The 13,509-nt window shown below is 33.8% G+C and overlaps 2 protein-coding genes across 3 annotated transcripts; one reads left to right on the top strand and one right to left on the bottom strand.

Annotated features, from left to right (window-relative positions):
* Window positions 1–139: 139 nt before the first annotated feature.
* LOC105644463 (Transducin/WD40 repeat-like superfamily protein) lies at window positions 140–4,315 on the bottom strand. Its single transcript, XM_012229819.4, has 8 exons — window positions 3,601–4,315; window positions 3,110–3,322; window positions 2,816–3,016; window positions 2,276–2,383; window positions 1,927–2,064; window positions 1,574–1,825; window positions 995–1,315; window positions 140–883 (listed from the first exon to the last, which is right to left on the bottom strand). Exons 1-8 carry the CDS (start codon window positions 4,189–4,191, stop codon window positions 716–718), a joined length of 1,992 nt encoding a protein of 663 aa, XP_012085209.1. The 5' UTR covers window positions 4,192–4,315; the 3' UTR covers window positions 140–715.
* A 1,238-nt stretch (window positions 4,316–5,553) lies between these two features.
* Window positions 5,554–11,379, top strand: AAS (Pyridoxal phosphate (PLP)-dependent transferases superfamily protein). Of its 2 annotated transcripts, XM_012229822.4 has the most exons (13): window positions 5,554–5,839; window positions 5,986–6,106; window positions 6,218–6,290; window positions 6,461–6,691; window positions 7,333–7,496; window positions 7,700–7,840; window positions 8,119–8,178; window positions 8,696–8,860; window positions 9,183–9,239; window positions 9,845–9,909; window positions 10,423–10,546; window positions 10,734–10,871; window positions 11,043–11,379. In XM_012229822.4, coding segments are annotated over exons 1-13 (1,473 nt in total). In that variant the 5' UTR covers window positions 5,554–5,837; the 3' UTR covers window positions 11,175–11,379. The 2 variants fall into 2 exon arrangements, with proteins under 2 accessions (XP_012085212.1, XP_012085210.1); XM_012229820.4 differs by lacking the exon at window positions 5,554–5,839 and having other exon boundaries at window positions 5,978–6,106.
* The last annotated feature ends 2,130 nt before the right edge of the window (window positions 11,380–13,509 follow it).

The following is a 13,509-nucleotide window of genomic DNA, read 5'->3' as shown; positions in this document are numbered from 1 at the left end:
CTCATTAATCTCATTACTTTTACTCAAAATTGAGACTACTTAGGTTGATGTCTGTAATGAATAACATAAACCTGAATATTCAGAACATAATGAACTTATCAACATAAAAAAAAAAAAAAAAAAAAAAAAAAAAAAAAAATGGTACACTACACTCGGAAAATGTTATTCATTACAAGCAGCATTTTATCAGAATGATCAGTATAATTATGTCATATGGCAAATTACACAAGCATTGAGGTGAAAGGATAGAAAAACACATCAGGCTCAAGAACATCCAAGGTTGGAGCACAAAAACCTTGATTAATTCTATGGAACTACGACTCTGAGTATATGATTAGAGTACAGCCTATTTCAAGTGCCGGTGCAGTTGGTAGCAATTTACATCAACTCATAAAAAAAAAAAAAAAAAGCGGACTAAAATACATCAAATCATGATGATATTAAAATAGGTACCCAGCACTCGTGTAAATTTTGGCCATGTTATGCCACTTTCAGGTTGCTGAGGCCGAAGCTCTGAAGAAAACCAAGAAATTTTTTGGTTTTAACTGTCGCCAATTATAAGCTATGATGATACCTTTAGCATATTTCTTCAGTGCCTTCAACTGGTGCTAAAGATCTGAGCTCATAGAAGACATCAGCTCACCATCAAAAAGAAGGCCATGAGATTGATTACTGAGTAGCTGAGTAGCGAATGAAACACAATATGGTAATCAGATTATTTCCCTTCATCCTCAGAATCTGATTTTGCAAAAACTGGTTCAGGCTGGGTTTGTGCATATGCTGGAGCAATGAACTTGGGATCTTTTGCTGCAACGTCAGCATACTTCAATATAGCTTCTCTCGGGTCTTCCTCCATCCATGTCTCCTTGATCATTCCCCCTTGCTGCAACGGAACTCAACATGAGTACTTCTTCCATGGGTTTCATTTTTACAACATGAAAAATGTAAGAACAAAAGCAGAAAACAAAGGAAGTCACAAGAAAAAAAAAATCACCTTAAGCAGATATTGGGTTAACAAGCTTCCTTTACTTGCTCCAACTCTTCCACCATAACCTGGTCCTGTTATTGGAAGTTCAGGCTTGTGGGACTTAATAGGATCCTTTAATATCTTTTCTCGCTGACGCTTGCGGCTGGGCTGATCTCTAAATAAGGGTAGTGCATGAGGGTTGTGAATAACAGGTTGTGCCTCAAAATCATCCACAGATTTTTTCCGAGGCGCACGTGCAACACAGACAAGAGCTCCCCTCTCACTAAGTGTTGGATCATACAATATGCGAGTTCCACCTTGGCTTTTATCCCCAGCTGTTGCAAAGATCTTCAAACAAATAAAGCAAGTCAAACTTGAGTGGACTTCTTACTCCATACTTTTTGTGGAAGTTTGCTTCAGAGTAAATAAATATAGTTGAACAGCAGATGCTTCTCATTTGTGAATAGTTAAAAAGAACATACGTGAACAAATATCTTAAATGCACATAAAACAGACGGTGAGACAATCTATAACACACCATTGTGCTGCACTACAAACTACTGGAAAACATCATTTTGAATATAGAAGCATGCCAAATGGTCTTACCTGATTTAGTTTGGAGTGCCAAGCACATTGCACAACACTGCAGGTGGGAGAAATACCAACCCTAGAAACAAGTTCAAGTTTCGCCCTATCATAAAAGCACAACAAACCTCCAGTTGTGCTTTCCCTTTCAACAGATGTTCCAGTCAAGAAGAGCTGCTCATCAGGACTAAATGCCACATTTGTTTGAGCATAGTGATTCGGAAGATCCTCAAAAACCTGGAGAGGATCTTTCATTTGTCGCAAATCCCAAACCTGACTCACGTGTAGTTTACATGGGAAGATAAGTACAAAATAACACATACTCAATGAAGAAAATGAACTGAAATAAGTTCTGGACACTTGTTCAACAATACCTTCAGTGAGTCATCAAAGCTTCTTGAAAGTAGAATTCGTCCATCACTAGAAAATTTAAGACTTGTGATATCATCAGAATGAGCTTTCTCAACATGCACATCTGGCCTGCTTCCCCATCCAGGCTTGAGGTTCCATATCTATGAAAAATAATAATAATAATAAAGCAAGCAAAACATATGAGAAAAATGTTGACTAAGATCAAAAAACTGATGCAAAATGTAGATCAAAATAATTGATGGAGTAATGCAAACATCTGTCTATTATGAGAAAAAAAAATTGAACAATTTTCTGCAGTAGCCTTTAGAGAGTAAACAGTCAAAAGAATTATCAGGACATGGGAGCACAAACCTGTATAGAACCATCTCCAATGCCACCAGCAATGCATTTTCCTTCACGATCCCAAGCACATGTTGTAACAGGAATTCTTCCAGGCCTAGAAAGCTTTGGTTTGATAACCTACATAAATAATGATTACACAGCTTAATCCCCATCCTTTATTTCGTGGTTGATATCCAACTATAACCATATAAGTATTTCATTCTGGAAGACTTCCTCAATATTGCAGTTCTAAAGTGAGCAGCATGTACATCACCATCGCCCTTACATTCCTTCCTTTATTGAACCTGCAACTTCTACATAACAATGCAGGAAACTTTTTGTGCAATCAAGGCCCAACCTTGAGAAACCAGAAGTGCATTCTCTTAATCATGCTTATCAGAAACTTTTAACATCATAGCTACATCCATCTCTTTGTGTTTGTCTTTCTGTGTGTACGTTACAAAAGAGTGGATTCTTTCAATCTAAGATTATGAGAAAATACATGGGCCATTCGGGGGAAACACATCACACTTTCACATAGCAGAGTTGAATGAACAGAAACATACAAACCTGCTTTTGACTTTTGAAATCATTTACATCCCATATACGCAGTGATCCGTCCTCTGATGATGTTAATATGGTTTCCTTAGTTTTAGGATGCCACTCTCCACAAGTCAATCCAGATATGTGGCCTTTGGTATTCTTTAAATCACGAATATACATATCTCCTTTTACAAATTCACCCAGAGTGAGTCCATCACGGTCATATATCTGAAGTGCAAAAGGAAAATAAAAGTAAGTTTCTTCCATAAGCATACTAACGTCCAAGTAAATCATATTAAAGAGAGAGATATGTAGAAGCACCTTAGCTTGGGCAGAACCAGTCACACACAAAAAACGGTCTGCAGTTGGGCTCCAACTCAAATTACGAACTTGATGACCTTCAAACGGTTCAAGTTCCCTGAATGATTGCAACCGTGAATTCATCCCTTGAAAATCATACATGCGTACTGTATAGTCATAACTGCCTGAAAGAACTCTGGACCCAGAGTGATCAACAGCAAGAGCTGAGACAACCTGAAAATGATAACCAAGAAAGTCATTTCCATCATGAATATTAATAACTAAACTCTAACCCATACAATTCAAAACAAAAGCTGATAAATATTATCCGTGAGCATCTTGTCTAACCTGAGAATTTATGCGAGCTGAATTAAGTTTCAAATATACAACTTTATAGTATACCCAAACAATCTTAGAGCATACTAAACCAAAGAAAATGATTAAATAATTTTTCCAGACAATATAAAGCAATAAATTACAAATATCAGTAAAAATTATTGTCAACTAATTACCTTAGAATGGCCCTTAAGCACAATCTCATTACTCATAGGAATCCGATACCGATTCTCCTCTTCCTCCTCCTCCTCCGAATCTGAATCTGGTGCCGTTGGCGGACGCGGCGGTCCAATCATCACACCATCATCCTCGTCATCATCAACTGGTGGTGGACGCGGTGGCCCAATCATCACACCATCATCGTGGTCGTTATCAAACAGTGGTGGACGGGGCGGCCCTACCATAACTTCATTATCATCATCATCAGCCTCATCAGCCAAGCCAGGCGGCGGACGAGGAGGTCCAATACTGTCGTCGCCATCAAGATTATCCGGCGGTGGGCGAGGTGGTCCGGCTGTTGCTTTAGGGTTAGGCTTTTTGGAAGTGCGGACAGTGTGAAGCCAGGCTTTGGAAGAGGAAGAAAGAGAAGGGAAAGCATTATCGGATTTATCAGCGGCGGCGGGGGTGGTCTTGTTGAGTGGATCAACGGTTGTCCGGCGAGTGGAATTGTGGATTTGTTCGAGAGGTGTTTGAGATTTTGATTGTTTGCCGAAGGTAAGAGGGAACTGAGCTCTTATGCCGTCGTAAATCTCTGCATCGTCTTCCATTTTCCTTTTTGTGATTAAGCTCTCAATTAGTTGATGCGAACCGTTGGGTTTTTTGATTTTGAGAGGATTTATAGGTCTGATTCGCCGCCTTTCAAAGTTGCATTGTTGTTCTTGATGTTCTTAATTTTGGTTCAATAGATATTTTTAAATTTAAAATTGGTAAATAATTTTATTTGAATTGCCAAACTTTTGTTAAATAATACTATCAATATAAAAATTAAAATAATTTCAGAAAATAAACAAAACCAAAAATATAAATTGTAATAGAAATAATTTCGATTTAAAGGATTTAGATGGTGATTAGCTGCAAATAACAACCATTATTAGAATTTTATGAGATTTTATAAATGTAATAATTTCTTTATTAAAAATTATAAAATTGCATTTATCTTTTTCTAATTTAGAAAGAGCAACCGTGATATATATATTATTTAGAGAATAGTTAGTTTGACAATAGGTTAATCAATAAATTATTTTTTTATTGTTTTTTATTTTTTATTTTATTTTTTTAGAGCATAATTTTGATATTATTGGTTATGAAATAATTATTCAATATGAAATAATTATTCAATGCTTTCAAGATATGAATATTTAGTTAAAGCAACTGTAATTTTTTATACATTTTTTAAAATGGAATTGATTGTGTTAATTTCGATTTTTGACTCCACGCTCGTACCTATAAAGCTAAGAACACGAATTCAATCCACTAGCTTATTAGATAATAATTTTTAATAAAATATTTATTCTCTGTTTATTTCTAAAAAATACTTACTTTAAAAATACTTTTTAAATAATTTATTTTTCATTGTTTGATTGCAATGCAAAAAATTAATTAAAAATTGTTCAAATCTTTAACTCATAAGACCGTAAAAATATTTATAATAATAGAAATTTCATATTTTAAAAATTTTATTGTTGAAAATAGAAAAAATGTAAAATAATTTTAAATTATGAAAGTCGCTATTGACCAGTGGTGACTGATGGTGAACGGTGACCAGGATAGTGGCAATCGGTAATTAATAAATTAAAAAGTCATGCATTTATAAGTTTATATTAAGTAAATTAATATCCAAAAAATATCTTTCTCCATTGAAAATGGAAAGTCGTTTTTTTTTAAAATGACTTATTTTTTCTTTGATTAGAAAAATCTATTGGCTTATTTTTTTAAACATCACGTAACCGAAAAATTATGAAAAATATTTTTAAAAATCATTTTACGAAAATAAACTGAGTCTCGACGTGCTAACTAGATGATATTAAAACACCTAAGTTTACTGAAAATAAAAATCAAAATAAACATCAACCTACACTTTACATGGGCACACCATAGTCCATACACCAGACCAATTTATAACCAGGAAATTGCTAATAGCTTGACTATCCCTTTCCCTTTGGCCTTTGTATTAGCTTGAAGTCTTAAAGACCGGACTTTTTAAACCAGTGGAGAACATCTGAACATGCAAGCACAGCCAAAGATTGCCTACAGGGATAAATCCTTATTCTTCTCAGATATGCCAACAAATACAACAAGTAGAATCTGTTCAAACTTAATAAAACCAATAGCAAGCAACAAAATACCCACCTGCACCATCAAACAGTCCAATTAAACCAATCATTTGGTCATTTTTCCCGTTTACCAGCAAAATATGTAAGTCTCTCGATACTCTTTACCATATGATATGGGCATGAAAACGGTTACATTTCGTCGTTTCTCACTTGCAGCTTCAATGGGATTTAGTTATTTACTCTTTTTACTTTGTTTCAATTTCTAATTCATATTTTTGCAATGTATAGGGAAGGAGAGCTGAGACCAATGGATGCAGAGCAACTTAGAGAGTATGCTCATAAAATGGTTGATTTTATTGCTGATTATTATAAAACCATAGAGAATTTTCCAGTTCTTAGCCAAGTTGAGGTAATTAACTATAATCTTTATCTTTCTTGATTCTCACATTTGTACTCTTTGTAGGTTTTTAAGCAGATTTTTTCTTTCGATTGCAAATGACAATATTGATTGATTATGCAGCCTGGGTATCTTCGTAAAGTACTTCCAGAATCTGCACCTAATCGACCCGGGTCATTGCAAAATATTCTTGACGGTGAAGTTACTTTATTAATTGAAAGAAAGAAAAAAGTTCAAAGCTTGATATGCATACAATTAAATATTCCTAGCTATATTCGTACGGTTATATGAGTTTTAGATGAATCTGCTCCTTACATTTTTATTTTTTTTGGGATTGGGGTGTTGGGGGTTTGTTTGTGGCTGTAGATGTCCAAGCAAAGATTTTGCCAGGAGTGACCCATTGGCAAAGCCCAAATTATTTTGCATATTATCCTTCTAACAGCAGTGTTGCTGGATTTTTGGGAGAAATGCTTAGCGCCGGTATCAATATGGTGGGCTTTAGCTGGATAACTTCCCCTGCTGCAACAGAGCTTGAAATGATTGTTCTAGACTGGCTTGGTAAAATGTTAAAATTACCTGAATATTTTTTCTCGACAGGTAAGTCAATGAATTCTTTGAAATTCAATTCAGTAGAAAGTGCAGCTTTAAAAAATAAAAATAAAATAACACCAACTCATTCCGTTATTTATTGGAATTCTGTTGTACTCTTCGAAGTTACTTAGCTTTATATAGTACCTAGAGTAGCCGTTTGAAAAATGTTATCATGAAGCCATTTATCTGACTAGCTGTGAAGATGGTAGTGCTCTCTTGGGACATCTTAGTTTCCTTTCCCTAAATCATGTTAATTCCAAATTGATTATTTTAATTGGGACATGAAGGTTCCTGAGATGATAATTGATGTTATATGAAAGAATATTTCAACTTTCATTGCTTGTAACAATTATCGGCAGCAAGAAAATTTGAGTAATATTATAGGGATTTCATATCGCAGTGCTCATGTTTTAAATGTGATTAATTTTTCAAAACTTGCTTTGGCATCTAAAGTACTGATATAAAGTAGAAATAGTTATTTAAAAGATTTGAATGGCGTAAAATGATTTCCTTTCAGAGTGTGAATTTGTGTAAGTTGGAGTTTTCAGCTGTAAAATGTGGGCATAGAATGGTGAAGGGTTTACTTTAATTGTAGTAGGATAAATTTCAGTGGACAATTCTCTGAAGCGTACAGAATCATGTTGCAGGACAAGGAGGTGGAGTGATTCAGGGTACTGCAAGTGAAGCTCTACTAGTTGTAATGCTAGCTGCTCGAGACAAGGTCTTGAGGAGGGTGGGAAAAGATGCCTTGGGAAAGCTTGTGGTTTATGGATCTGATCAAACACATTCGTCTTTGCAAAAAGCTTGTCAGGTACATTACTAAATATGAACTTGTAGATTTCATTATTCATCATAATCAGAAATTATAAAGTTTGACGATTACTCAAATAAATTTCTTACCGTTTAACCATTTTAAGCTTTTCAGTGAGATGGCAATGATCTATTTTCTTATCTACTTTGGCCTTTTGTTTTCTTGCTAATTTTTTTAATATGATATTGTTGGTTCAATGACAGATAGCTGGGGTTCATCCAGAAAATTGCAGGCTGCTAAAAACGGACTCTTCCACAAACTATGCTCTTGCACCAGATTTACTTTATGAAGCAATTTCAAATGACATTTCAATTGGATTGATTCCCTTCTTCTTATGTGCCACTGTAAGAGACCAAAAAGAAGTCCTTTTAGTCTTCGTTTCCTTTCGATGGCTAATAAACAAAAAAGTTTGTAAACTCTTAGGTTTGATGAACTTTTATATCATTCAAGTAATGTGAAAAAGGCCCTGAAGTTTAAATTGGTGGCAAAAGTTTTTTCTTAATCATGCTAATTGTGAACCAATATTGCAAATCTCAGATTCTGTTTTGTCAGAGATCATACATGTTGCCATTCTTGTAATTAGAATTTTATAATTACAAAAGAACCTTGCATATACTTGCAGGTTGGCACTACTTCATCAACAGCTGTTGATCCCTTACTTGCACTGGGAAAGATCGCTGAGGTAACATTTAATGAAATTGATAAATAAATAAGCAGGAAATACTTTATGAGCTGACTTCAAATTGCTATATTATTTTCTTGTTAGGAATTTAGGATCTGATTGCTATTGCAACTGTTATCTTGCACAATAAATTAGTGTTTATCACATAGAAATTTCTTTAGAACGTCACAGAAAGGTAAGTTTGGATAAGTACCCCGATTATTCAAGCCAAATTACAAGGCTGCCTGCCTAGAGATTGGAAATGAATTCATTGATTATAAATAACATTATCTTACCAAAATACATTGGGGACAAGTGAAGAAAACCTGTAAAGAAATGTGAAAAGAGCATCGTCTTATATTGTATGCTGTGGATGTTGACAGTCATGAGGTGTAATTCTAATTTCTAGGGTTCCTCCTATTCAGAACACCGTAAAAATTGAAGACCAAAGAGGTTATAATGGCCTTCAAAAGATTGTCTAAGAAAATTGCTATATTTTTAATGATAATTAATGCTCGAATCATTGGCTTCTTGACAGAATAATGGAATGTGGCTTCATGTGGATGCTGCCTATGCTGGAAGTGCGTGTATATGTCCAGAATACCGACGTTACATTGATGGTGTTGAAAAAGCTGACTCTTTTAACATGAATGCGCATAAATGGTTCTTAACAAACTTTGATTGCTCAGCCCTTTGGGTGAAGGTGTGGCATGTCCTCATTTCCATATTTATAACACCCTCTATATGTGTGGCTTTGCCTAAATGCATTTGCATTTTAGAAACTTTTTTTTTTTTTTGTAGTTTTGAAATCCTAAAAGATAAGTAATTTTACTGATAGAATGGAGATCGTTACCATTAAAACAGTTTTGAACTTTTTGTCTCTTTGATAGTGAAAATATCAAGAATAGCCTCATGCAGCACTTAATATAGTTCCTACATGTTTCATGTCTCAGTTCTGATGCTTCTTGACTATTTTAGCTCTTAGTATGTAAAAGCACTCAATATTTGTATATTATGAATGGCAGGATAGAAATGCTCTTATTCAGTCACTTTCTACAAATCCAGAGTTTCTGAAAAACAATGTAAGGTTCCTTCCACATTTCCTCTGTCTATTTATTTACAGTTTTGTACAAAAGGTTTAAAATACGTTCCTTAGTGTCACACTGTTCTTCAGATACAAGTTGATATGTTGCCTCCATGACAATTTACCAGTGTTTGACATAAAAGTTTCTTGACATAGCAAGGACTGAAGCATGGCGATATTCATATTGTTCCTAACTGACTAAGTAGCTTAGAAGTTAAATCCATTGATCTCCCAATTTGGAGGCTAAGATATTTCTATGCACATCCATAGGATCTATATTCTATACAATCGGTGGGTGTCATAACAGAAGAAAAGAAATTAGGTTCTAGCTCATGTCATCTTCATATGATCTAAGGGAAAATGATTAATATCCACTACTTTTCTTGAGGTGGGGATGAATAAGTTGATGCAGTATCACAATATCAGCCTGTTTGTAATTTAACAATTATGAGTTTCTATATTATTTGGGCTGCAATAATGTGTGATAAATAACAAGAGTTCATAACATTAGATGACTGGATTATTAATTACCTGAAAGTTGTTCATTGTGATTTATCAATATATCTGTATGTTCTAATATTTCATATTACATTGACATTGCAGCTGTCCGAAGCAAACAAGGTTGTAGATTACAAGGATTGGCAAATTCCTCTTGGGCGTCGGTTTAGGTACTCTCTGACTTCAGAGTTTTGCCTCAAGAGAATTATGATGTACTCAAGAGGATATTGAATTGAAGTAAATATTATTTGGAATGCCTAATACTTACATGCTTATAGGCCTATGCATGTGCATGGGCTTGGGTACCGATTTATTGGGCTTGGGCATGAATTTTTTTCCTTAGGCCCGACCCACCCTGAACTCATTTAATTTTGAAAAAAAATATATAATTAAATACTAAATTTTAAAGGACTATGTCTAATATAACTGAAATATTAGAAACAATACATTGGATGTTTGGCATGCACTCAGAATTTAAAATTTTTTAGGGGCTCAAAATTGGACAAAAGAATAGGCCTGCACGGTTGAGCCAGGTCGGACTTAGGCTTGCATAGAAAAGATTAGGCCTAATATAACCCAGTTCATAGTATGATCAGGTCTATGATGCTGATGAGGTTTTTTTTCTGCAAAACCCAATAATTACCAAAGGCAAAAACAATTATTACACAGATGCTGCTTTCCAGGTCATTGAAACTGTGGATGGTATTACAATTATATGGTGTGGAAAACCTCCAATGCTACATCAGAAATCATATTAATTTGGCCAAATATTTTGAAGGACTTGTTGCTGAAGACACTAGGTTTGAGGTAATTTCATCCTTTACTAGTAGTTTGGTGACTATTGTTTGCAGAAGTTGCAGAGACATGCTACTTTGTCTTTTTCTTTTCTTATAACTAGACCTCATTTCCTGTATATTACTGTTACTTTACGGTTTTTGTTGTATGACTTTCTCGTATAAATAGCCTGAATCATTTCCGTAATTCATATGGTCAGATTGTTGCCCCTCGAACATTTTCATTGGTTTGTTTTCGTCTTTTACCTCCCCGTAACAATGAAGACCGCGGCAACAAACTGAACCATGAACTATTAGATGCAGTAAACTCAACAGGGAGGACTTTTATATCTCATACAGTGAGTCATTATTAATTTTTATATTTCTTCCATAACAATTGAAATGCTGATCAAACGCTTAATTTCTTTATTTTTTTTCGGCGTATCCTCTCTTTATCTCCCCAAATGTTTACTTATTTTAGTTGCTGGTGGTGCAAAAGTTAAGTTTCTTGTTGGCAACCATTTTGTCAGGTTTTATCCGGCAAATATACATTGCGTTTTGCGGTAGGAGCACCATTGACTGAAGAAAGACATGTAACAGCAGCATGGAAGGTCTTGCAAGAGAAGGCCTCTGCTTTGCTAGGGATTACAAGGGCGAGTTGATATTTGCCATTCCATCTACCTTTAGCTGAAGAGCTGTTTGAACGCCGGACAAACAAGACAGGCTTTTGAAAAGTTGGACATATACACAATACTTATTGTTTAATTCTGCATTGTTGATTATAAGGCTTTGTTAGACAATAACTTTTTATGCAGCGATTTAACATTTTGATTAAGAATAAAACACTATATATTGTTTTTAAAATAATTAATTTTGTCAAACAAGTCCTAAGTTAAAGGTTCTATTCGACAACAACTTTTAATTAATATTTTGATTAAAGTAACATAATTTTTATTGTATCATTTAGAGGAAATCTTGAAAGAGTGTTTATTGAAACATTATTTAGTGTGCAACAACTAATTGAATTTTTAAAAAATTATTTTACATTTAACAGCAATCCAAAAATATTATAAACATGTTATTGGCTTAAACTTTCTTGGCCTGGAAAGTCAGAGTCCCTCTAAGAAGTTGATTCTTTAAAGGAATTAACTTGACAAATGCTCCATTGATGGAATGAAGGTAAGAAAGTCATAGTCCCTCTATGTGAAGTTGATTCGTTAAAGGAATTAACTTGACAAATGCTCCATTGATGGAATGAAGGTAAGAAAGTCGTAATCCCTCTAAGAAGCTGATTCGTTAACGGAATTAACTAGACAAATGGTCCACTGAAAGGAGGTTTAGCTATCCCACCACAGCTTTGGAGACGATGAGGGACTAAAGGTGACTAATTCCACATGCCCAATGAAGGTTTACTCATGCTTTAAACCACTATATAAAAAATTGATAGCTAATATTCCTAGTGTTTAATGTTTAATACTACTATCTCTGTTCCATAATACTTATTACATTTAAAATTTCAAGTATCTTAAAAAAACCGTTAAATTTATCTAAGTTACAATAAATTATTGAGTAGATTGACTTTATTATTCTTAATGTAATACTAATTATTTAAGAAAATCATTAGATTGAAATAATAATTATTGGTCATATATAAAGGGTAAACATGAAAAAAAAAAAAAATTTATTACTCCTTGAAACCACAAATGTAACAAGTATTTTAGAACAGAGTTAATATTATGGAACAGATGTAGTAGACTTTGAAAAATTTTCTAGTAGTTACTGCAATGATTATCAGGTATTAAAACATATAGTACTGAACAAGGCCTTAAGTCTTTATTATATTTGACATTTTTTTATCAAGACCCATCAAGAAATAAATTCTTCTAGAATTATTTCATTATGGATGAAGAATAATATAATATTCCACATCAGATACTATATGTTTATTTTCATTCTTGTCCTTACAATATCCATCAAAGCCATTGACACCATAATATCCATTAATGCAGCCACCCACCTATCTCCCTCTCAAATTAACAAACAAGGGATCATGTTGTCTCTTCACTGTACACAGCTAGAATGTGCTCAAGTATACTTTGCTCAAATGGCAAAATGAAATGAGGGAAACAGAAGCATATATTTGTAGCATGACTTCAAAATATGCTTACACATGTAATCAAAATGGGCAAATGGGATTTAAAAAGGCATAGGGGAGAGGACCCTAAATTTAATTTGCTTTGTCCTATTTCTTCTCTATGGTAGTCAATTCTGTAGATTTATGTGCTTTTAGCATATCTTCCCAACCTCTCTAGAATTGTCTTAGGATTGTGAGAATTGGATTCCTAGTCACTCTCATGAAGATTCAAATATTGCATGGAACTTTTCTACATATATTAATATGGCAGTTGAATAATTTTTGCCATTAAAGATTTTTTGTTTTCATGGTTACCAATACAAATGTCATACTTTAAAGTATCTAATGGGTATTATTTCCATATATATGTAGATGAAATGAAAATAATGCTCTCCGGCTATTATAACTTTTGAAACAATAATTTTTCAGAATTTAACTATTTAATAAGTGTTTTTTTAAAAAAATTATCCATAAGTGTTTAATTGATTTTATTTAATAGAAAAAGTTTACAATTGTCCAACAAGTGCAATTTTATAAATAAAAATATTACATCAATCAAAATAAAAATTAAAAGTGGTACAAAATTTCTTTTTTTTAAAAAAAAAAAAAAATTTATAAGTGTGAATTTATGTATTTGGGCATTGTTGTTTGTTAGTGATTTAGCAAGTTAGCATAGTTGAGGTCCTCGAGGCACGAGATGCTGGAGAGTGACTTAGATCACACTTTGCCCTAAAATGGATATTCAAATGAACTATGCTTATGCTATCCCTAATTTTGAATCCAGTTCAACGATTGATAGGTACACCTAAAGAGAATTCTTAGCATATCCCCTTTAGTGGTTTTTTTTTTTTTTTTTTTTTTTT

Source organism: Jatropha curcas, chromosome 3 (genome assembly GCF_041381405.1).
Source record: "Jatropha curcas cultivar XTBG-Jc1 chromosome 3, XTBG_Jcur_1.0, whole genome shotgun sequence".
Taxonomy (NCBI): domain Eukaryota; kingdom Viridiplantae; phylum Streptophyta; class Magnoliopsida; order Malpighiales; family Euphorbiaceae; genus Jatropha; species Jatropha curcas.
The sequence above is the reverse complement of the archived record's forward strand: the minus strand, read 5'-3'. Positions and strand labels throughout refer to the sequence as shown.